At 44.0% G+C, this 25,280-nt stretch overlaps 1 protein-coding gene across 5 annotated transcripts in view; it reads right to left on the bottom strand.

The window, feature by feature from the left end:
* AKAP9 (A-kinase anchoring protein 9) overlaps nucleotides 1-25,280 on the bottom strand; it is a 232,763-nt gene that overhangs the window by 10,162 nt on the left and 197,321 nt on the right. For all 5 annotated transcript variants that reach the window (XM_066585285.1, XM_066585286.1, XM_066585287.1 and 2 more), the window contains 16 exons: nucleotides 24,603-24,779; nucleotides 23,697-23,801; nucleotides 20,997-21,149; nucleotides 20,528-20,692; nucleotides 14,744-18,520; nucleotides 14,305-14,445; nucleotides 12,538-13,053; nucleotides 11,679-11,742; nucleotides 10,919-11,028; nucleotides 10,651-10,839; nucleotides 7,877-8,065; nucleotides 7,050-7,188; nucleotides 6,123-6,342; nucleotides 5,163-5,313; nucleotides 2,470-3,129; nucleotides 946-1,154 (listed from right to left, as the gene is read on the bottom strand). In XM_066585285.1, coding sequence (XP_066441382.1) covers nucleotides 946-1,154; nucleotides 2,470-3,129; nucleotides 5,163-5,313; nucleotides 6,123-6,342; nucleotides 7,050-7,188; nucleotides 7,877-8,065; nucleotides 10,651-10,839; nucleotides 10,919-11,028; nucleotides 11,679-11,742; nucleotides 12,538-13,053; nucleotides 14,305-14,445; nucleotides 14,744-18,520; nucleotides 20,528-20,692; nucleotides 20,997-21,149; nucleotides 23,697-23,801; nucleotides 24,603-24,779 — 6,965 coding nt within the window. The remainder of the gene's footprint in view (nucleotides 1-945; nucleotides 1,155-2,469; nucleotides 3,130-5,162; nucleotides 5,314-6,122; nucleotides 6,343-7,049; nucleotides 7,189-7,876; nucleotides 8,066-10,650; nucleotides 10,840-10,918; nucleotides 11,029-11,678; nucleotides 11,743-12,537; nucleotides 13,054-14,304; nucleotides 14,446-14,743; nucleotides 18,521-20,527; nucleotides 20,693-20,996; nucleotides 21,150-23,696; nucleotides 23,802-24,602; nucleotides 24,780-25,280) is intronic.

Genomic DNA, 25,280 nt, shown 5'->3' with positions numbered 1-25,280 from the left:
CCGGATAGTACTTACCCGAATCCCCGCGCTCCGGTGACTTCTTACTTACCTTGCGAAGATGGCCGCCGGGATCTTCACCCTCGGTGGACCGCAGGTCTTCTGTGCGGTCCATTGCCGATTCCAGCCTCCTGATTGGCTGGAATCGGCACACGTGACGGGGCGGAGCTACGAGGAGCAGCTCTCCAGCACGAGCAGCCCCATTCAACACGGAGAAGACCGGACTGCGCAAGCGCGTCTAATCGGGCGATTAGACGCTGAAAATTAGACGGCATCATGGCGACGGGGCCGCCAGCAACGGAGCAGGTAAGTGAATAACTTCTGTTTGGCTCATATTTAATGCACGATGTATATTACAAAGTGCATTAATATGGCCATACAGAAGTGTATACACCAACTTTGTTTCGCGGGACAACCCCTTTAATGTCTGATATACTTCAACTGGTATTTCCCTCCATTCAACCTGTAATAACATAACAGCACCTTATGTGAGCACATCCTTTTACAAAGGACATGCCCACTCTCCTATGGCCAGATGAGTGACGGTCATGCAGTGACATTATGGCTCAATATGGCATGTAAATGAGAATTAATCTTTGCAGGGGGTGATTATGAGAACCTGACGGTCAGAAGTGCCCAATATCAGATCGTATTCCAACCATGTAATGATCAGAGCAATATTTTCTTATATATGAAGAAAAACAGGAACCATTTATGAGGACATCAGATTGTCTCACTGAAAGTCAGTGCCTATGAAATACAACCGTCTGTGGCTTCACCTTTAAGAAACCTAGGCCTCTTCAGCCATTCAGGAGAGTGAGAGCAGTCACGTGACTCACATTCCCAGATCTAGATTTAAAGCGGGACTTATTTCTCCTGGTTCCGCCACCCATGGGGCATTCATTTCATGCCAGCATTACATAACTAATGCCCAAAACACCATCTCACCTTTGAGTGGCTTTGGCCGCCAGCTGTCTGAGTTTAGCGGACACTTGCTGCAGCCTTCGTCTGATGGTGTCTAGGCTGAACGCGGCCTTCTCTGCGCCAGGATCTCCATTGATTGTACTGAGAGGATCTGGGCATAAAACATTTGCAACACTTTCTGTTGGCTGGTGGACTTCATTTCTTGCTGCGTCAGAGGAGATTTTATTTGCAACCTGAAGGAGAAACAAAAAATGATGTAATGTGTCACTTTCTTTAAGTCAAGAGCTTCTTAAAGAGGTCTCCTGGGACTATTATTTATTGATGACCAATAGGCAGGGACTAACCGCTTGAATTCACGCTGATCGGCTGATTCCTGAAGCCACTACCATAGCGGTCAGCACAGGAAACAGAAAGCGCTGACCATAGCGCAGTGGCCTGGGTTGGTACTGCAGCGCAATTCCCATTGAATTTAAGAGGAGCTGCGCCTTCAATACCAAGCTGGGACACTGCTCTATGGTCAGCACTTTCTGCTTCCTGCTCCGACTGCAGTGACAGCAACGCCGGAAATCAGCGAATTGGCAGGGATCAGAGCAACAGCTCCTGGACGGTCATCAATAGAAAAACTTTTTTAAAAAGTCCTGGAATACCACTTTAACTTATTTTTTACTCAATGGGAGCTGTGCAAATCTGTATCGCCCTCTAGTGGTGGCTGCAGACAAATAGAATTTTATCAAAATAAATCTATGATCCCCTTCATAAGAAAACATAGATCTATTACAACCCCTGTAAGGATATATACCGGTAGTGCAGCGGCTCTGGGCCCTTGGGCAGTGCCCACTTGGATAATCTGACCCTGATAGTTGGCAAAAGGTTCTAGTGTCAGTTTTAAACATGACTCAGACATCATATGACTACCTGACATCTTTTTCTATGTAAATACTAAACCTTCCCTTCTTTAATTCCCTTTTCATATAGTACAGCGTGCCATAAAGTGTGTTCGTACCATAGAGGCAGACTATATGGCTGCTATGGGGCCCATGGAGAGACAGGGCCTGACTATGTTCTGTCCCACCCATTTTCTAATGGGTGGCTGAAACCGGTGCAGGACGCCCCTCTATAGAGGAACTGAATTGCTCAAAAACAAGAGGAAATATCTTAATGGTCATGAAAAACAAATCATCAGTCCCTTCTACCCTGCATGCCAAAATCCAGCACCTTAATGAAGAACTCTATTTTATGTTTTGCTACCTGGCCCCCTCTCTTCTGGGTATCCCACAGAGCGGGAACAAGTTGGGTCACAAAGTGCAACAACACTATATGCTCAGTCTCCCGTCTGGAGTATCTGCCCCTCTGGCTGTCACCTCCTTCCACCACATAGCAGTGAGACTCAATAGAATATGTTTAGGCCACCTAAATGACCAACCACAACTAGGAGTAGATTGCAAGTGACAGCCGCAGCTATGGATTGTGGCCCTTAAATACAAGATGCCGGGGAAAAAAAATTAACACACAAAGAGCTCTACTTCTATGATCCATAAGAAGACCTACGGGACTTTCAGAGAGTTTGTCCCTTTCGGAGACACTTTCTTTGGTTCTTCCGTTGTTCTGGAGTTTCTGAATGGTTTCTTTCAAGCGTTTCTCCTCAGTCTGAAGCCTCCTGATCTCTTTCACTCTGTCCTGTATCTGTTGTTGAAGTTCCGCCACCATGGATTTCAGTTCTTCTGCTTGCTTCTTTGCATGATTTGTAGCTTCTTTCTCGGCTTCTAGCTCCTTCTGGAGTCTTTTCCTCTGCTCATCCAGGTTCTGCCTCAGTTGGACACATTCCAGTTTGTAACTCTCGGCTTCGGTCACTAACTCCACGATCCGTTTATGTTTGCCATCTAACTGTCCCTGTAGATCTCTCAGCAGCTTCTCGGTTGGGTTGTGTCCTTCGGATTGCCCGGTTCCTTCGATGCTCTGCACACGAGCCTCTAAGCTTTCTTTACTTTCCAGGGCATTAGCCAGCTCACTAGAGCGAGCCTTTTCAGAGTCCAGGAAAGCCTGGAGTTCTGACACTTTGCTTTTCTCTTGGGAAAGCACGGCTTCATAAAGACTTTCCTTGGAGGCTAATTGTTCTTGGAGACTCCTTACAAGCAGCTGTTCCTCTTCCAAACGCTTGCTGATCTCAAAAGTCTTTGTCTTCTGCTCTTCTAAGAGAATTTGGAGGTCCTAAAAACAAAAAGACAAATAAAAACATATTCATAGGTTAGTCCCATCTCCCTTGTCAATTCCCTACCTTCTTGCATGCTAATGATACAGTTCGTCTGGAGGACAAGACAGACATGTGACTGCTGTAGCCAATCACTGACCACAGCAGTGATTTGTGACAGCCAGTGATTGGCTGTAGCAGTCACATGTGTCAACCAGGACAGTCACTGGCTACAGTAATCACATGTGAACATGGAACAGGAAGTAAGAAACCTGCAGGCAAACCCAAGAAGTGTCAAAACAGGTATGGTGGGAGATCGGTAAAAGGATTATTACTGCTTTTGTCATTTTAAAGCATTTTTAAAAACGTTAAGTGGCGGACGACCCCTTTAATTGTGTATCAAACTTTGAAAACCATTTTATTGTTTACAATTTCAATGTAATTAAAATGCTGCATAACTCTGTAAATACATTGCTGGACCTCTGTCTCACTGGCTCTCAGTTACAACCCGTATGATAATGGAGAGCTCCATTCATCCACAAACCTCTGCTGTTTGTTATGGTCTTCAGTCACTTCCCTTACAGATTATCTGAGCCCTAAATGAAGCGGGCCAGTTTCTTTTTTCTACATCAGATCACTATACACACTTGACTTCCCAAAATGCAAATTACCAGAGCATGCCGAGAGCAGATACTGATCCAGCAAGGTGTTGGGAATTTCAGTCTGCAGAATTATGAATACAGCTCTGGATACAGGTTCAGGATCAGTAGAAGAGAAACTATTTAGTTACTTTGTATAATTTATAAAGATTAAAGAGAACCTGTCACCAGGTTCTTGCTGCCCTAATCATGCCCAATGCCCCCATGTAAGTGTTATTCTAAAACGCAGAAGCGTTTCAGAATAAACACGCTTTAAACTTTGATTCGTAATGGAGCTGCAGAATCAAAGAGGCAGGCCGCACCGGCATCTCCCCGCCAGCAGCATGCTCACTGACAGCTCTCTATGTGTACACAAGCAAGGAAAGAGCTCTCAGTCTACATCATCGGGGCGGAGAGAAGCTGGCACAGCCCCGTCTCTGACTCAAGAACTCTGTTCTGAGAAACTTCTGAGTATGAGTAGTACTTACATGGCCGCAATGGGCATACCTGTCCAAGGTTCATGCTGCCTGTGGTTCGGGCGGCATGAACCTGCTGACAAGTTCCCTTTATTCTTATATGTAAACTCTAATTTTGCCTTCAAAGTGGACATTAATTCTAACTGGTGACTTCTCCCCTTCACACATCATACTGTGATGATAAAGTTAAAGGGAGCCTATCGCTCCTGAAAGCACAATAAACTAAGTTATGATGCTCATAAGCATAGGTCCCGCTGAGTCCAGGGCTGTAATTTCCAGACTTACTAGGTTCCCCATTCCCACGCTGTCACCCTGAATAGCCAGCACTGTCCATCAGTATGACTATGTATTCAGTCCGTGTGCAAACACTCCGATAAAGAACACTGGAACACGCGCACAAGGACTGAATGAGAAGAGTCATACTGTTAGACGGAGTTCCAACTTCCAGGGTGACAGTATGGGAACGGGGAGACCTGCAAGTATATAGATTACATCTCTGGACTCAGCACCACCTATCCTATAAGCACTATAACTTAGTTTATGATGCGTATAGGAGGTGACAGGTTCCCTTTAGGGAGTTGTGAGATGTAGGTCATCACCAGCTACCTGGCGCAGGACATGTTCACACGGGGATGACACAGTCAGATCAACATTGGATTTTTCTGAGTCTGGACAATCTGCAGCAGAACTCTGAGCGTTGCAGTTCTGGCATTGCTTTTCATGTAGATCCACATGCGAATTCATCTCCAGTGAATGGGGCAGTTCCACGTGAATTATTTGTGTTAGCAACATGGACTGCAGTGTATGAACTATGGAGCGGATTTGCATAGCATTCAACAGAATGCTAAAATGCTGCAGGTTACTGTGGGATCCATGCTGCGACCCACAGTCACATTCCGTATGAACACGGCCCTGCGTCCTCGGTGTAACATCTCTCACCTCCAGCTCTTCCTTCTCCTGCTGCTCATTCCGTCCGGTCTTCGTCTTCTCTTTCTCCAAAGCCCACTGGAGCTCTCTGGCTTTCATTTGTTCACTTGTCAAGGCATCGTTCACGCCGTCCAGCTCGTCTCGTCTCTTCTTGAGTTCCATCCTTGTAGGAAGAGAGAATATTCATTATTCCGTGTAATAGCAGCCATGCACTGGAACCCTCTTCTAACAACCTACAATCTAGACTCATACCCCACGACCCAGTTCTTGTGATATGGAGTACTGTCTCTGTATTGACATGACTGGGTGAGACAGAACTCCTAAGTCCTAATGCAAAATCTGTACAAGGCCAGCCACCCACCATGAGCCGTTTGAGCCCTTGCACACATTGAGGCCCCGATGCAGTTCCTACACTGTACACTACTGTGTGTTAAGGTCTGATATCCTTGAGATGAATGCTTTTGCAGGTGGTGGCCACCGGCAATCCCTTTCCCACAGAGGAGCACTATGCCGAAACTGGTCTGAGAAGAGAGTGACCGAATATGTGTCCACAAGCAATCAGGTGGACATGCACATTGCTATACATGGTGAACACCAGGGGGCGCCACATTATATAAGTAAACATCACAACTTTTCACTGAAATTTTTAACAACGAGTAAATGCCAAAACAGTATACATTTTATATCTATACAATGAACATGATTAAAACTAAAAGTTACAGTCACCCTCCGGGCCTGGACAAACAAAGATGGCCGAACTGCTTCTAGGACAACCTGATGTACACTGTGCACTAGCATGCATCTCTAGTCTAAGACACTAAATGCTGATCTGACTGGTCAGGGCTGCTCATGTGGGCGGCGCTGGTTAATTAACGATGCATATTAACGCACAGTGTGTATCAGGTAGTCAGAGAAGCTGGTGCGGCCATCTTTGTTTGTGCAGGCTTGCTTTCATGACCAATATCTAGTCACCTGAGAGACTCGAGTTCTTTAAAGTGCTTGTGCTGCAGTTTGAGGGTAGATTCAAGTTCCATCTTGGTTAGTGCAAGTTCATTCTTGATTTCTGCTGACAGGAGCCTCTCCGAGCCCAGTTGTTCCTGCAGCTCGCTGGCTTTCACTTTCATGCTGTTAAGCTGCAGGTGTATTTCTTGTGGGACTAAGGACTGATCCTGTGGGGTAAAGAGAGCAGCCCCTGTCCAAGGAAAAGCACATAATAAGGGGTTTATTATTCAGTAACAGACAAAAGTTACATTGCAGCAGTTCTTGCTATTTCTAGCAAAGCTGGGTGACAACCAATATGGCTGACATCATTGCTTTCAAACAGGTTGTCACTCAGATATCCTAGCTTTATTAATGGAAAATCCGCCTAGTGTCACCCTACACTCCGGAATTACTAAATACCTAGGCTGATTAGCTCTTCTGAAGTCCAGAAAAGCAGCGCTAAATGTCCTGCGGGGAGCACTAATGTTTCCTGGAAAGCTAAATGGCAATCAATATGGCTGCCATCACCGGGTTCATATGGAAATGTCACTCAGTTCTCACCCTTCAGTTTTGCATACAGCCTATGTGATTCACACCCTCCTCCTTTAGACTACTATGTGTATATATTCCTCTCTGCCTAAAAAGCCTGTGTGATCTGCCCTCCCTGAAGATTTGGATGCTTGCCCTCCTCATCACACTTGGACCTGTCATGTACAACCTCTTTTCCCTCCCTATTGCTACCTCTACAACTAAGACAAAGAAGGTGAGAGATGCAGACAGTAAGCAGCTGGATCTATGCCAGATTCAGCAGAACAGCCAGCTATGTGAAGGAGTAACACAGAATCTAGAGCAGCAAAATAGTAGGAAATTAGCTTAATTCTGAACTTGGAAAGTTGCCTTTAGGATATGCAAGATTACCTTCAGTGTGATGCAATGGATCATTATTAGGACTAATTTGCAAACTGGTTAACTGAGTCCGGAGATCCTGAATTTCAAGTAACAAACTCCGTCGCTCTGCGTTCTGTATACAGTCCATGGCGTTAATTTGCTCCATGCCCTGGAAGATAAAATATAGTCTTAATGCAATCAGCAGACAGTGAGTAAATCCGATAATATGTATATGCTACAGAATTGCAATATATACAATTCCCCAATAAAAATTGCGTACTTTTATGACTGTAACATTAAGAAAAAAATAATTACTTTATAATAAATCGTTATGTGCCCAATAGACTTTGTATTTCAATTCCTATTGACCATTTTCAAGATCTCTGCTTGCGGTCAGTAAGTGGAAATATTAACTTTTACATTCAAAGACTAAAAAAAACACCCAAAACATCTTACATTTGAGGGTTTGCTCCAATTCTACAATGTAAGTACATAAGCAGCAAAAATGCCTTCCCTGCCTTGATATATATCAGTATCAGTAAAATGTTATCAGCCTGCTCAGCTCACAGAGGCTTGTCTGTAGCCATTGGTTGTTACGGTATGAAGTCTGTAAAGAGTTTTTAACCTCTGGACATAAATAAGAATATTTTCACTCACTGACAGCAAGAAGAGATCTTGAAACCCAAATATACATATAAACTTGCAAAAGCTTTAATTACAAAATTATTACGATTTATTATAAATGTGAGACAAAACCCCTTAAAATATTCTGCACTAAGAGATCCAAAGATCATATCTTCTGCCATCAGAGCATTCGCAGCGAGGTAGACTTCCACATCCAGTGCAGGGCGAGTCACCTGTTCCTGCAGTCGGTGCTGCATCTGATTGACTAAGGCCGTTGCATCACCATTGCCCAACGTAGCTAACTGAGTATGGAAATTAGACAGAAAAGCATCCTGCTCTCTACAGAAGACCTCCTGTATAGCTCGTAGCAGCTCTCCTCTCCAGTCTGGGGTCCGGTCATGAAAATCTGACCTCGTATGAACCTAAAACAAAAAAAAAAAAAAAATGAAACACAATGATGAAAATTTTTGGCCATGTGTACACTTTAAGTCACCAGACAATGATTAAAGAAGCCCTCCGCTGCCAGTTCAAAATTATGTGTAGGGACCGGAGGGGACGTTATATTACCCGCCATCCATCCTCTTCACTTGCTGCCCCTTGGATTTGCCATTTCTGTACTCCATTTTCAGTCTTCCAAGATGGCCGCCGCAATCTTCTGAGAACCTAATACAAACTGTGCACTGGTAGTAAGTTAAGACTACTAATGCACTCTACTTGCTCTCTGGCCAGGGACGTTAACTAAGTAAGAGCAAGCCAATCAGAGAGCAGCCAATCCTACAGACTACTGATACACAGTGTGCATTAGCAGTTGGAAGAGTGTGGCGGCTATCTTAGAAGAACACAGAGCCCAGAACCAGTGGATTCATGGGACGAGGGACGGATAATTGACCATGGCTAATATAAAACTTTCTCCCTCCGTTCTCAGGACCAAAGGGTTGCGTTGCAGGAGGTGTCAGGTTACAAACTAATTTTTACAAATTAGAGTCAAATGTTTTAAAATAACTTTGACAAACGGTACTTAGCCATCCTCAGCCCCAGCGATCCAGCGCTGCGGCCTCATAGTCCTCCCCAATCTGTGTTGACAGCAGAAGTCAGGTGAATTCTACCTGCCAACTGTAGGCTGCAGCACCACCATCCCGAACTCCTGGCATTACGGCAGCCAGGAGGCGAGCAATGATGCCAGGAGTTCAGGCGTGGTGACATTGTGGTGTCTGATTGGCAGGCAGTGGTCACCTGACTTCCGCTGTCAACACAGACCAGAAGGATTGCGGGAGTGGAGCGCTGACTTGCTGGAGCTGAGGAGGGTAAGTATTTTATCATTTTAACTCATTTGTCTCAGATTTTAAAAAGTAGGATTGTAACCGGACAGCCCCTTTAACCGCGTAATGAAAAGGCCTAATTGAACCTTAATGACGTACTAAATTTCAGCAGCCACATTATCTTTTTTTTTTTTTGCATTAATGTGGCTGTATGAGGCCTTGTGTTATGTGGAAGTAATCGTATTTGTTTCAGCGCTGTTGAGGGCTACATATAGATTACCGTGTCATTTATATTATTTTATTTTTGCAAAAAAAAACAAAAAAAAAAACACTGATGAAATGCGTTTTTTTTCCTTTCTACTTTTTTGGGCTTATTTAGATGACCGTATATCGTCTCGGTTTTCACGCCGAGCCGATATACGGTGTCCTTGTCTGCAGGAGGGAGGGGGGGGGGGGGAGGATGGAAGAGCCAGGAGCAGGAACTGAGCTCCCGCCCCCCGTTCTGCCCCTCCCATTGCAAATAGTGGCGAGGGGCGGGAGCTCAGTTCCTGCTCCCGGCTCTTCCAGCCTCCTTCCCCTGCAGGCAAGGACACCGTATATAAGCTCGGCGTGAAAACCGAGCCGATATACGGTCATCTAAATAAGCCCTTACACGGTTCATTTTTCATGCAGAATAACCTGTTAAATTAATTCTTCAAGTTCCTCTTTTTTTTTTGTATTCCCTCAATATATGTGTAATAAAAGGTATTTTATGCTAAATAGTTTTTTTTATTATTACATCTTTGCTTGGGATTTTTTTTTTTATTTTTTAAAGAGCCCCTCAGGTGAAACATTTTATTGCACCCAGGGTGCAACGCACATAAAGCTCCTACTAGGCCAGTTAAAGTATTTATCAGGTACTTCATTGAAAGAGACCCATTTCAGTCCATTTCCCCATCGCCCCCCTGACTCACGCATGCATTGACCAGCCGAACTCTACTCTGTGGAGTAAAATTCACGGTCTCTATTCTTTACTGTGAGAGATGCAATACGAGTCTTATTGGAATGAAGAGAGACCGTGATTTACGGTCAAGTAGAGAGCAGAATACTTCAGGCAAGTACAGGGCGGCCATGGAAATTTAAGCCGATTCCACACCCTTATGAAAGTGGTCTAAAATAAAATCTGTCTTTGTTGCCCATAGCAACCAATCACAGCGCAGCTTTCATGTTACCTCTGCAGTATACGAAATGAAAGCTGTGTTGTGATTGGTTGCCATGGGTGAAAAGAGGTCTGGTTTTAGACCGCTTTCATAACAATGTGGTTCCAGGCTACTTTTCCATGGCCCATCTATTACACCATCTAATAAGCTTTTGGGGAAGATAACATATGTCCAAAGTAGATCATAACACCCAGGATTACTGATGCATGGTGGTATTATTTGGGACCTGAGCTGTGGTACTATGTTAGGACTATATGGCGGTATTTTGTGGATCTATTTAAGGGAGTATTATTGAATATTTGCCTATGTTTGGTAGCATTATGTGAGCTGTATATGGCAGTATTATCATGGCACTAAATGGTAGAAGTATGCTGGCTAGAATTGCTATAACTACTGTCTAAAAATGTCAACCAGATAGGTTTACAGCCCTATATACAACTTTACAGCCCGAGAAGGTCCATCAAGTTTGGCATGAAAAAAAACGCCTAAATTCTGCAGCTCCTCTTAAAATATTCCAACCTGCTCGCACGTGAATTACCACCTACTAACCTCAGGCTCCTTGTAAATCTGCATTTTCGCAATCAAGTCTTTCAAGGAAGCGATGGTCTCTATTAAGGTTTTTCTCTCCTCACGCCAGGACTGTGTGTTGACAGTAAAAGCTTTGTCCTTCTCAGGGCTGGTGGCTTCTGTTAAGGACAAGACCTGCATCCCCTCCTGATGGACGGCCCGTAATAAGTCCTAAGAAAAGAACATTTACAATTACTACGAGTATAAATATGGGGAGGGCGAAGGGCTTCTCCATCGTCACCGCCTGTACCTTGATCTTGTTTGGAAGTAACTCTTCTGGGACGTCATCTTCCGCTCTCAGTCCTTCAGGAAGTTGGTCAAGGCTCTGAGCGTCATAGGTTCCCTGGCTCCAATCACATTCTGCTTCCATACCCCCAAAACACAAAAATGCGTCATATTTTTACATAGGACTGCAATGTATATACATAGAGATATGTCTCCTAGTTTTTGGAGGATTACAATATGGCCAGTTTGTGTGTCAATGTTCAGAATGACCTTATGTTAGACAGCATCAGCACCGAGTGCGGCGGGACCTGGACCTAAAGAGAAGCCCCGAAGTAAGGAGGATAAGTAGAGGAATCTGGTCTGGGATCTCAAAAATTTCTTCTTGTCCAGTTTAGGCTATGAAATTAGGGGTCTTCATTAATTTAGGGGTCTTGTCTGGGGCCTGAATTAATTTAGGAGTCTAATCTGGGTTAAGTATGGGGAACAGTCCAGGGCCTATGGTTTACTTAAACTGCTACTACTTCTACTTAAAATAATGCTATGGGTAACGTAGTTCAGCGTAAATCCATTGGAACGCACTTAGTTGTTCTAGATGTAGCAGAGGTGTTGACCAGCACAGCTCTAGTACATCTACACATATATGTGCAAGAATTCATTGACTAGGTGTGGATGGTATATGATTTAGGACAATAAACATCACAATCCACATAAACATTTCTAACCAGAAATTACAGAACCGCATGGATACATTTGGGTTTCAGGTTAATAAAAGATGATGATCTCACCACTAGAGGCAGCGTCTGTGAGGTGACAGGATGTCGACAGAGCAGAATCTGGAACAACTCCACCCTGGAGTAACACAAATAGGAGATAAGATTACATTAACACTTGAGGACACAGACATTTTTTTTTTTACTTTTGTTGTCCCCCTACAGTTTTAAAAAGTCATAACTTTTTTATTTTTCTGCTGACATAGCTCTAAGATAGCTTGTTTTTTTCCAGGTTCTGTTCTAAAATGGCACTATTTAATGTACCATATAATGCACTGAAAAACATTAAAAATTTCTAAGTGTAGTGAAAGAGAAAAACCGTAATTGCGCCATTTTTGGCGAGTCTTGTTTTTTCAAATTACATGTGGCGCTAATATTACGTTAAGTTTATTCTGTGGGTCAAAATTTTTTTTATTATTCTTTATTTGTTAAAACAATTAAAAACCTTTATTTCACTTATTCTTGCTTGTTCTTTAGTCCCTCTAGTGGACTTGAACTGGTGAATATTTGATCTCCTATACCATATACTGCAATATTTCAGAACTGCAGTATACTGTATTTCTGCAGGAATTCTATTAAATCTGGCCAGTCCATACAAATCCTGCAGAAATCCATCGTACATATATAGTGGCTGCCCTGCCCTAAAACGTATCAAATAACCACAGGACAGATGATAAGGGTTTTTTAATCAGTGGGGGTTCAACTACAAATACCTCCACCGATCATGTGACTGAGGATCCAGAGTCTGTCCATATGAATGTAGTGGTGGTTATGCATGTGCACTACCGCTTTGTCTCTCTGTAACTGGCGGAGATAGCCGCGCGCTGTACTCCGCTAAAGAGAGTGTAGATCTCCCCTTTAAACGTATACTTACTGAAGATTTTAAGGCCTCGATAACAGCTTTAAGAGCTTCACATTCATTAGTAAGAGCTTGAACGACGGCATACTGCTCCCGCCTTAAAGTGTCAGCTTCATTGATGTGCCTGGCTTCCATATCAAGAATCTCAGCTGCATGGAGCTCTTGCATCTGGTTGATCTTATCCGTGTAGCGCTCCATTAATGCAGCCACTTCCTCCGATGTGTTGCTCAGGAGAGCAGATGGCAGTTCTTTCTGGATTCCTTTGTGCTTGTGGTGGACCCGCGATGTCTGATTGCTGTTGTTAACACTTGGGATTGTGTCGGTCTGTGATGCCGATGATGTTGACTTGTCCTTCGTGGTCCATTCTGGGCTCCTCCCGCCATCTGTAAAGCCTACACCCGACATGGTTTGTTCTTCTTCTTCTTGAAGTTCCTTCTTCATGTAAAATGCCAACTTCTCCTCGGCATGAGAAAGACATTTCTTTACTTCCCGAAGGTCTTCCTCAAGATGTGCCAAGTTAGATTCTTTGACCTGTAAGAGGTTTATGAGGAGCACATTTAAAGGTAACTGAACATTCACATGACACAGAGGCAGCCATATTGCTGGCGGACCTCAAAATCAGCATAAGATTACAGAAAGTGAGAGACGTCATGTTAAGATACTGTCAACAAATGGGTTGGGTCTTGTAAGTTGTATTCATGCACTCCTAGAAAGGTTTTCCCACTAAAGACGTTTATTCCCTTGTCCCACTGACCCGACCCGCAGCGATCCTGAGAACAGCGCACCCAGAATTCCCCATGTGAATGCTGTGGTCATGTGTATGTGCGATTATTGCTCCATTCACTTCTATTGGACAGAGGCATATCAATGCTCTTTAGTGGAAAAATGTCAGAAGTTTTGATTGGTGGAGGTCTGGGTGCTGAGATGATAAAGGGTCGGAAATGCTCAATAGTGAGCCAAGTGCGGCTGATAGTAAAGGGGTCATTTTCTTTATTTATACATATAGTATTTATTAATTTTTTCTGCAATTTTCCTTTTCATTTAGTTTTCTGTAACTATTTTTTTGCCATGTGTGTCCCCCATGACGTCATATAAGACATGGGGGAGGGGACATAGATGGTAAAAAAAAAAAGAGAGAGAGACAATATCACACCTTTCCACTGTGGCTGGGATATCCAATGTGGTCCAAGTTACAGAGGAAAATGTCCCCCTGAAGTGACAACAGTCACTGGCAGAGCTGATCAGCTAGGACACTGCAGCTAGCTGCGCCAGGGGGCTACCGGCGGGTAGGTGATCGCCGGGTCGCATAACAGAACTAACACTTCCATTTTCACTTTTTAGTATATACTACTCATTGAGTGCTATGTAGCTTGGAAAGGAGAAAGCAGAAGCGGTCAAAAACGCTTCTCCGTTATCCGGGTCCTCGGCTGCCTGACAGCCAAGGACCCTAACTGCTCCTGCTTGATTGCAGGAGCAGAAGCTTTAATCCCACACTGTACTTCTGTTATCGGCTGGGATTAAGGCCCAGGACAAAGCGTCGTATATTTACTGATTTTGGTCCTTAAGGGGATAAAGCACATTTTAGTGGTAGAATTGTGTAGTGAAGCAAATAGGAAGCAGCTATATCCAGGCCAGATTTTGCATTTGGGCCCAGGAGCAATAAGTTACATCTCTGACAGCAAGCAAGATCACAGCGCCTAGAATTCTGTTCCCATTTAGAAATACTTCACCAGCCACCAGGGGGCACTAATGAACATAAGCAAGTAAACAGCGTTTCTTCACCATCAGCTCCTCTTTCAGTTTCTCGGTCATCTCTCGGTAATGGCACAGCTCTTCTTTAGTAGCGGTCGCTTCTGCTTTAATGCTTTGCAGCACATTTTCCAGATCAGTTACAGTGTCGTCCTCAGAGTGCTTATCAATTCCCTGCGAATACGAAGAAACATCAGAGAGTCAATCACAGATCTCTCTCACTCTCCCCTTTCCCCCCACATGGTGCTTGGTCCAGTAATCAGTTACTCAACAAGACCGATGCTCGATCGAGCATCAGCCTTAAACGAGCGTGCTCGCTCATCTCTAGTCTTAAGTTATCTTCAGAGTTTAGAAGGCAATCTCAATTCTCTTTTTTTATTTAAAAACTAACACACCCCTTATACAAATATCACCATAATTCAGCTAGAATGGTCTTTTTAGTAGCCCACGAGCAAATCAATCAAGCATTTACCTGGGATAGTGCAGAGTTCACAGTTTTAGAGTCACTCCTAGCCCAGTCCATGTCCGTCTTCCCCCTACTGCTCTCCAGGACTTGCTGCAGTTCATGGAGTTGTCGCTCCTTTTCAGCCGCTTGCTGATTTGCGATATTAACCTGCTCGCGTTCCACCTGTAGCTGCTCATGGAGGTCGGACAGCTGCTTCTCCAGCTCTAGTAATCTCAAAGACAGTGCTGATAACTTTGACTCGACTTCCTCCTCCACTGAAGATTTTGGAATAAGATCCTGCAATCCTCCGGCTTCTTCCTCCAGGACAACAGGCCCGTCATTGTCATGCAACTGTTTTGTGTGCGCTTGAATGGCTCTAAGCTGGGCATCACTCACAAGAGCTGCAGCCACTTTTTCCCTGAGTCTATCCTCCAAGGCCAACACCATTTGACCGTGCAGCTCGCCTTCAGCCTTTACCTGTTCTTTCAGGGTTTCAATCTCTTCTAGATACAGTAAAATTTCCAAGTCTTTCTCTTTTACAACTTTTTGCATGTCCTGCAACTGATGCTCCATGGTTTCTATGTTCTGCTTTGTCTCCTGTACAGGGGTAGGCAAATCTTGGTTTGACAAGGGCTCTTTAGTCTTCTCTCTCAGTGCTTCCTCAACACCAGCATCATAAGTTTCATCTCCACCAGACTTGCTTTGCAAAGACCCTCGGCCATCAGTGTTGTCCTTAGCCCTTAGCAATTGTCTTGAGTCTTGCTTTACATCTAGAGATGTGCTGACAGGGGTCTCACCGTTCATTAGCCGTCTTGATTCCTTATCTCTCCCATCTTGTAGGCTACTTTCTGATTTCGTTATAGCAGACATCTTCAGCTCAGCTTCTTCCAATTTTTGGTTTAGCGCTTCAATCACACCTTGTAATTGTTCGATCTCCATTGTTTGCTGGCTTATTAGGCTTTGTTGGTTCAGATATTGTTGCAACTCTGAATCCTTCTGTTGTATAACTTTTTGAAGCTCTTGTACCTGTGATTCCACGGTGTGACTATTCTGTGGGGCTTCCTCAGCGGATGTCAACGTTACTTGGCCGGCTAAAGGTTCTGCTTGCTTTACCGTCGGTGCCTGTTCTTCAGCCCTCTGCTCCGCTCTAGGGGCTTCTCCCTCGTTGGCGGCATCTTCTATCTTCAGTTCTCTATGTTTTTTGAACTCTTTTAGCTTTTCTTCCTTTACAACGTCCATTTCTAATTTTGTCTCTTCAAGCTCAGCTTGTAAAACATTGTTACCATCAAAGTCTTTCTGTATGTCTCTCTTTTTTTTAATAGTTGCTTTACGGCTTGTTTGACTTTGCCCATCCTTTGCCGCGGCTCCACCATCCTTTGAGACCTTCTCTTTTATCGAAAGCTCCTCGATTACCTCCTTCAGCCGTTTGATTTCTTGCGCTTGCTGGTTGAGTAGATCTTTCTGACTCTCATACTGCAACAATTCTGCATCCTTGAGATTTATGATGTTTTGAAGCTGCTGTATGTGTAGCTCCATATCCTTTGTAGTAGTCAAGGTGGGCTTCTCCATGGAGGTTAGCACAACCTGACTTCCTTGCTTTTGTGCGGCCTTTTTCTTTGATGTTGGTTTTAGACTTGTCACTTGATGTCCTTTATTGCGAGCTTCACAATTTCTAGACTCTTCTTCTTTTGAGTCTACAGATCTTTGAAACGATTTTAGTTTTGCCAGCTCTTCTTGCAACAGGGTCCTCTCCATTCTTGTTTTCTCAAGCTCTGCCTTTATTCGTAGTAGCTCGTCGTCATCTTCCCCGGTCTTTTGCAGAACACCTCCTTCATTTTCTATTAAGGTATCTTGCTGGTATGTTTGACTCCCTCTATCTTTTGATTTGATGCCTTTTATCCTATCTAGCTCGTCTTTTAACAATGCCAATTTCATTTTTGTCTCTTCCAGTTCTACTTGTAAGGCACTATCACCATGCGAGTTTTTCTGTACTTCCATGTTTACTGTAATGTTTTCTCTAGGACTTGTTTGTTTTTCTCCATCCTTTGTCTTGACATTAGAATCCACTGAAATTTCCCGCTTATCTCTTTTCAAATCCTTCTGAGCCTTCTTCAGCCTTTCGATCTCTCTTGTTTGCTGATTGAGCAAATCTTTCTGATTCGCATACTGCAACAATTCTGCATCTTTAAGATGTATAACATTTTGAAGTTCTTCTATCTGTAATTTCATATTCCTTACTGTAGTAACAGTCGACTCCTCCATGGGTGTTGACATAGCCCGAGTTACTGCCGGGGTCTTGGAGAAAATTTGTTCTAAGCCAGTCACTAGAGGTCCTTCGGTGCCACTTTTAATTGTTTTAGCATCCCCATCTTTCTTTCTGCCAATAGGGATTTGCAACAATTTGTGCTTTTCCAACTCTTTTTCCAATTGGGCTATCTCCTGTCTAGTTTTCTCGAGTTTTGCTTTTATTCTAGTGAGCTCACTCTCATCTTGGTCTACCTTCTGGTCATGAATTTTAATTTGCTCAGTCCCTGGTGGCCGTTTTTTGCTAGTTTCAGCTCTTTTAGATGACTTCTTAGTCTTTATTTGCAACAATTTGTGCTTTTCCAGCTCTTTTTCCAACTGGGTCATCTCCATTCTAGTCTTCTCGAGCTCCGCTTGTATTTTAGCCAGCTTACCCTCATCTTGCTCTAACCTCTGTGGAAGGATTTCAGTGTTTTCTATTAAAGTTTCCCCTTGACCTCCTTTTGCCTCCTTGATCTCCCTGTTGGCATCTGCCAATTTCTGTTCTAACACTTTGACTATATCATTTAGTCGCTTTATTTCCTGACTCTCAAGCAGCGGAGGAGCTTTTGGGAGCTGCAGGAGTTGGGAATCTCTCTCATGGATGGTTGTCTGCAGATCTTGCAACTGAATCTCAAGACGATGTATTGCATCCTTGGAAGTCTCCTGCACAGATACAAGCAAAGCTTCAACTGCTAAGTACTGAGCAGTTTTCCTTCTTAATTCTTCAGTTAACCTCTCAATGATGACTGTATAATCTTCATCCTTCTTCACAAGGTTTTCTGAAGGTTCCGTATTTTTTTCCAAGTCTTCATCTAATTCTTGCATTTCCGCCTTGTCTATAACCATCTCCTTGTTTAAGAACATGTTATCGGCATTACTTTCAGAGGTTGGAGGTAGTGTATGTTTTTCTGAGCTAATGGGACTGGGCTGATCATTAGAACTTTCCATTTCTTTCGCTTTTTTATCTTTATCTTCAAGTTCGTTCTGAAGTCTTTTAACCGTCTTTTCCAGTTCTTTCATCGCTAGAGTTTGTTTTTCCAGCATTTCAATTTGCTCATCCTTCTCCATAATAATGTCCAGCAGTTCTTTCATATGGCGCAGAGTAACTTGCATGTCCTCAGGCAAAGGTTCAGACAATTGCTTTGAAGGCACCGTGGAGATCTCGTTCCTTCTTTCACTGCTGTACGTGTTCTCATGTTCTGCTGCCACATCGTTCACCAAGGGTTTACTTTTACGCACATTCTCTTCTTCCATGTTAGTAAATGGCGCATCTTCTTGACCGACCAATGGCTCTAAAATTGCCTTCTTGTCAGTCACGTCTTCCGATTGGGGTTTATCAGTGAAGTCCATGGCAACTTTCTGCTCTATACGAGACAACTCCTCTTGTAGCTTTTCTATGACTTCATTAAGCTTTTCTATCTCTTCTTCACTGTTTTTCTTCAATTGCTCTTGGTCACTCTTCAAACATTTAATCTGGCTTTTGTACTCCTTAAGTTTTTCATTTTTCTCTTCAATCACCTATAAAAGTTTAAGGAAGAAAAAAAAAAAGATCAGTGATTTTGCTTTAATTTTGAATACAAAAAATAAGCAATAAGCAGCACAAGTCAATAAATAATGTATAATTAAAATAAATAAATAAATCTTGGTATTTGTATAGCGCCAACTTATTACGCAGCGCTTTCAGGTAATTATTACTTAATTACCCCCCACCAAGCTGGGTTCTCATTTTACCGACCTCGGAAGGATGGAAGGCTGAGTCAACCTTGAGCCGGCTACCTGACGCATGTGGGGATCGAACTTGCAACCTTCAGGTCGTAGGCGAGAGCTTACACTCTGCGCCACACGAGGCTCCCTATTACTTCAAGTCCTGCCTACAGACTGTGCAATTTTAAAGGGAACCCAACTACGAGGAACATGATTTGTGTGACAGGTCTGATAGTCTTGAAGCGGCAATCAAGAGTCATTTTCCTTGCATTAGCCCAGCGAGTCTTTGCAACAGACTAAACTAGAATATACTTGCCAGTTTCATCACGTCTGGCACTCCAGTCCCCCGGTCTTTGAGTTACCTAGAAGACAACAGTCACATGCCGTCCAAGCATGAGACCATGGCACCAATCCCTGGCCTCAGCATTGGAACAGTTGAGGCTAGAGATTGGATGAAGTTGTCATGTGCTTAGATAATCTTGTGACAGAGCTATCCATAAGTTAATAGAGGGGTGGCTGGAGTGCTGGAGGTGATGAAACAGGTGAGTATAGTCTGGTTTATTAGGTTACAGAAAAAAAATCACTAGACTTATACTAAAAATTAAACTCTGTGATAACTAGAGATGAGCGAGTGTACTCGCTAAGGGCAAATACTCGAGTGAGTATTGCCTTTTGTGAGTACCTGACCGCTTGTCTCAAAAGATTCGGGTGCCGGCGGGGGTGAGCGGTGAGTTGCGGGAGTGAGCAGGGTGGAGCAGGGGGAAAAGAGAGAGAGAGATCTCCCCCCCGTTCCTCCCCGCCGCTCCCCACCCCCGCCGACACACGAATGTTTTGAGACGAGCGGGCAGGTACTCGCAAAAGGCAATACTCGCTCGAGTATTTGCCCTTAGCAAGTACGCTCGCTCATCTCTAGTGATAAACCCCTTTAATAAGCTAGGTTTGAAGTCTAAAGCAGTGCCATGTAGAGAATATATAATTTTAAAGGAACGCTTAGGCTAGTTTCACACCGGCGAGTGCAGTATGTGCCAGTGAATCCCGCCCCACTATGTGAATTCTCCGAGAAAGCAAGGCATTTTCAAAACAGCCTCTCATCACTTCGGGGAGGAAGTAATCCTCCGCCGCTGCGGCTGTCAGCCTAGACAGAGGATCGTGAAGTTTCTCCCATTGTTTTCAATCACATGGTATGCACCCAGCAGGTGGTGTAATGCTGCTGCCCGCCCCATTGCAAACAATGGGAGCTGCGATGCGAGAGCATGCAGAAAGATAGAACATACTGCGATTTGTTTTCTGCATGGCATCACATAGCAGTGCCATGCAGGAAAACATCCCTCATGTGTATGACCCCATTCAAAAAAATGGGGTTTTCGTGCAATGCACAATTCTCATGTGATTTCCCCGCCAGTGTGAAGGCAGCCTCAGCCTAGAAGTCATCTTTTAGTGATGTCACTAATTCCTACACATGGCATCGGCTCTGAAGCCTATATCACGTACAATGAGTGGGTACAGCAGCACACAGAAGAAGCTCCCGAAAGGGTGAGGTGGATAAACTGCAAGCCCCCGTGAGAGCCCGAACCACAAGACTCCAATAGCAGTTTGAATGTAATTGAGTATAGTGGCAGCATAAGCAGAAAGTCGAATACTTGATAAAAAAGATGCAAAAAGCTTTACTAATCCATGGTCAAATAAAAAATAAGCAAGCTACGTTTCGGCCATATTAGGCCTTTTTTAAAAAAAGGCCTAATATGGCCAAAACGTAGCCGGCTCAGAAGCCTATAGATGGTGAGAGGTATCAGAGATGGAACGAACTGAACTATCAGTTACCCTGTTATCTGTGGCAGACTCCAGTTGTGCCTGTAATTTTCCTATTTGCTCATTCAGGTGGTCGATTTCCTGGTCTTTCAACAATAGTAATTCCTCCATTTCTCCAGGTTTGAGACGGAGCGGTCTAGAAGAGGTTTCCAGATGTTGTGCGTTTTCGACGTCATCCTTGAGAAAAGCAGATGTGTAGACTTAGAACTTATGTCAATCACATTGTAAGTAAATGGATGCATGTCTGAGCCACAGAATATGGAGGAACTTTCTTTACCTGATCACATGGTGGGCAATGAAATAAGACTAAATATGGTTTACCCTTTTGCTGACTTGTGAATGTGCCTGTGTACGAGTCTACTCCGGTGGTCCCCATCCTGTGGCCCCCAACCTGTTGCTTGCGGCTATCAATGCATGTTGGGTGTTGTAGTTTTGGGGTCCCCGGTTGGGGATCGCTGACCTAACTCCATCGTTCTCTCACCTTCAGCACTTTATTCTCTTGCTCCAGTTCCTGCAGACGCGTTTCAGACTCCTTCCTCTGGATCTCCAGCTGCATGTGGAGCTGCTGAACCTCCTCATTCTTATTTTCCAGCTCTTCCCTGAACTGCTCCAGCTGCTCCACCAGGTTTGTGATCTGTGGGACAAAAATGGAGGAATTTTATTTAAACTGTGATGCAGAATTTCAGACAATCGAGCCTACAGATTTTCAGACTGAAGCAAGTTTAGGCCAACGGCTAATGTGTAAGGTGTGTGGCTGAATAAGGCTAGGGGTAACCGGCTTCTTGTGCACTAATGTAATGGACAGACAATGGAATCAAGGATCAACATAAACCCTAAGGCTGGGATCACATGGGGCGTAATTGCCGCAGAATTTTCGTACAGACTTTCTGCACGGAAATTCCGCCCGCGGCTTTTTATCCCGGTATAAAGCAGCAAAGTGAATGAGATTTGCAAAAATCTCGTCCACACGCTGCGCCTGATCCGCGCTGAAATTGACATGGTGCACGGAATTCAAAGACGCGGCATGTCAATTCTTTCCCCGTTTCCGCGGTGGCCGCTCTCCTCTTTATGGGGAGAGATGCCCGCAGCGGAATGCAGGCGGTGAAGCTGCTCCAAAATCCACGGCAAAAGGCCACGGGTTTTGAAGCTGCATTTCTCCCGACGAAATCTTGCGGTATTTCCGTGCGGTCTTTCCGCGAGATTTCCGTGGAATTTCGGTCCTATGTGACCCCAGCCTAAGTATGATTGCTGCTCCCCTAATGTATACGTGCTAAATCTTGTATTCTCCATAAAACCACTATTTCACAGCATATTTCCTTAGAACTCTGCAATGTGTTGTGCCTCTGTTATTCCTCCTGTAAAATATTTGAATAATTTGATAACTGGGTGCTACTATTCACCTTGCCAAAGGGGAGTGTCCCCACAAAGACTCATACTGTCCAATCAGTGCAGAGGAATAGTTACACCCAGCTGCCTAAATATTTATACATTTCCAGGAGGAATAACAAGAGTGCAAAGTACTGTGTAAAGGTGGGGGATAAGACGTGTTTACTAGAACACATACGTCACAAGAGTTGGCAACTTCTCTATCGACAAATTGTATTACAGTTTAGCCTTATTTATTGGAATGGGGATGAGCTGCAATACCTGACATGACCAAAAGGCAAGAGGGGAACTATTTTGGAAAAAAGCTGACTTTTTTTTTTCTAATGCCAAACAACCTTTTTAACGGTGGACTACATACAAAATACACTGAATGGCCACTTTATTAGAGACAACTGTTCTTTCACGATTAGTGCTTTTCTGTATGAAAATTAGACATGTGAGTCTAATCACAAGATCACATGAGTAAGATCTCTGGGGATCCACGTTAAAATGTAAGAGTTGAGCGATGTGAGCGCCCTCCAATAAGGCCTGGTCATCGTTGATAGACTAGTCGAGGCCAGGGCTTCACTGCCAAGCTTATTGCGTTTACTCGTCACGGCGGTGTGGAGCATATACCGAGAATGGTGTGATCGTGGGAAAATATCCAGCGAAAGGGGATCACGTGGACGTAGAAAACTCCTCACCGAAAGGCGTCAGAGGAGGATGTCAAGAATAGGTTCTGATAGACATGCAATTAAACCAACTGCAAGCAAATCTAATGCTGGTGCTACAATTAACATGTGTGAATGCACAACTCCTCATTCCTGGGCACAAATGAGTTATAACGCTGACGACCAGTTCTACTGTCACTGTTATCCAAGGGAAACAGAAAGGCAAAAACCGGATGACTTACTAGTGGAAAAACATAACCATGGGTCCAAGACCTGTTTTCAGTTGCCTATGGCCGGCTGCACACAAACGGGTTGGATTCCATACGCGGGAGCCCATAGCGGAATCTGTCTGGGACCCTGGCCGGTGACCCCGCATACCTTCTCTTTCTGTATTATGGATGACCGCGGACACTCGCCGTTCGTCATGCACAGTACAGATTTTTTCCCGTAATATTTGTTTTTGCCACGCCGCAATATCAACTACGGATGAGCTGCGGGCCGGATGGCGTCCAATGGCTTCAATGGAAGACGTCCATGTGGATCCCGCACAAAAATGGAACATGCTGCGATTTAAAATCCGCTTGCGGAAAATGCAATCGCCGTCCGCTCATCTGAGCGAACATGCGAATGTTCTATTTTTTCAATAGGCGCAGAATACCGTGCAGATGACGATCGCGTATTCTGCAATCGAAATCCGATCGCGTGAAGCTGGCCTAAGATACCTAGCACGATCTTCAGACTACCTAATCCCTCACAGTGTTCTTTTACTAATGCGCTATAACTGCTCTCTGATTTGCCAGAGCTGATCACGTGATCACTGGCCTATAAGAGCAGTGCACGGTTTGCATTAGGTAGTTAGAAAACTGCTACAACCATCTTGGACAGCTGAAAACAGGGTACAAAACCAGTGGATTGCAGTAGGGGCAGAAATGAACATCTATATACCCTTCTGTCCCGAGACAGAATTTTGTTCTGAAACCGGACGGTGGCTTTAACCGGATTTTCAAACAAACCATCAGGGAAAACTGATGTCTGTAAATGAGCAGCCATATCCCGAATACCAGAAGCCACCGCAGGGTCTCGGGCAGCTGCTCTACATGTAATGTAGTCATTTCCATTCTCAGGCTTCAAAGAAATTCGGTCACCTCCTTCTCTTTTCGGTCTGTTGCGTCTCTCTCCACCTGCAGTTGTGCTTCAAGAGGCATTTCTCCCTTTAGTCCGATGACGATGGACGGCCTTCTGTCTTCCACCTTGGAAATAAATGTAGAATAAAGTTTACTGGATAGTTACATTACATATAGATGGTTATTCCAAGCGGCAGAGAAGGGGGCAATGCAATACAATATAGAAATTGTAGCCGTCACTATATGATTCCATTGGTGATGCACTGTAGATGGCGAGCTTTACTGTGTAGATGGAGCCACAACGTGACAACTCGCATACACCATGAAACCAACAACAACTAGCACCCCACAGAACATATTGCAAAAAAACACCAATATTTCATAGAGAAATGCACTGAGAGACAGACGACAGCCATAAAAACATTTACAAACCTCAGTCAATGGGAATATGCAAAAAAGTGGCCCCACTTTACCCCTGAGGAAGCCACTCTGGTGGTGATGCGTGTTGGGCATTGGGATATCACCTGGTAGCCCGGCACGCATTGGTCAGCCTCTGACCTGCTTGTTTGATATAGATTTATGCATCAATTGGCTATTTTTTTAATATTATAGCTTCTGGTAGAGTAAACATAGAACTTACACTTACATCCCCAAACTCTGCAGGTCACCTGGTTTCAGTCCATAAACTTAGCTTATAGTGCTAAAACATAGGTGGTAGAGTCTCTTTAAGTGCAGGTCTTAATAAAATATTTGTGTTTTTTTCTGTGGGGTGCTATGCATTTTCTCACACATTCGTTGGTTTCATGGTGGCAAACACGTGTGCGAGTTTCATTTAAGTACCCGATCGTGGATAGATCTGAACAGTAACATGTGCCAGCCTCTGCTTGAGTAGTTGCATCCAGTGGGCATTATTATATACAGCCTTACCTTCTGTAAGCTGTCAGAGCTCACAATCAGAGCTTGCTCCAGCTCCCGAATCCTGGACTCCAGCTTCTCAATCTCTTCGTTCCTCTCTTGCACATCTCGCTGCAGCTGCTCCTTGCAGAGTAGAAGTTCGCTGCACTTATCAGTCTTTTCCTTAAGGTTGCTTTCTAGTTTTTCCACCTATATTAATAAAAAGAACATTTTAGGGTATGTGCATTTGGGCATCCATTGTTTTTTTTACGCATCGCTCCTGTTCGTTTATGTATACAGCCCCTCTGCAGACCCGTGTGTCTTCATGGTTACAAACTACACAAACCTTTACCCTGCAGTAATGGCTTCATCTGTTTTCTCTGCTTACTGGGAATTTTTTTTGCAAAACTACTTTAAATGCCAGCTCGCCTCGCAGCTAAGGATGCACGGACGACCGTGGCTCAGAAGCATATGAAAACGTCCAGCATCCATAAATACCGCTTTATTTCCAAGTTAGTAAAATTCCATCAGGAAAACACGCTATGACTAAGGGCTTGTAATTTGCCCGAAAACCACTAGAAGAGCCTTTTTTAGCCTTGGAAATATAGCCGTTTTTATGAATGTTGGAGTTTTTCATCTTTTCACTAGATACTATGTTGACTACAGTATTGGGACACACATAGAAGGTGGGAACATTCGACTTTTTTAATA

This window comes from Eleutherodactylus coqui, chromosome 12 (assembly GCF_035609145.1).
Source record: "Eleutherodactylus coqui strain aEleCoq1 chromosome 12, aEleCoq1.hap1, whole genome shotgun sequence".
Lineage (NCBI taxonomy): Eukaryota > Metazoa > Chordata > Amphibia > Anura > Eleutherodactylidae > Eleutherodactylus > Eleutherodactylus coqui.
The sequence above is the reverse complement of the archived record's forward strand: the minus strand, read 5'-3'. Positions and strand labels throughout refer to the sequence as shown.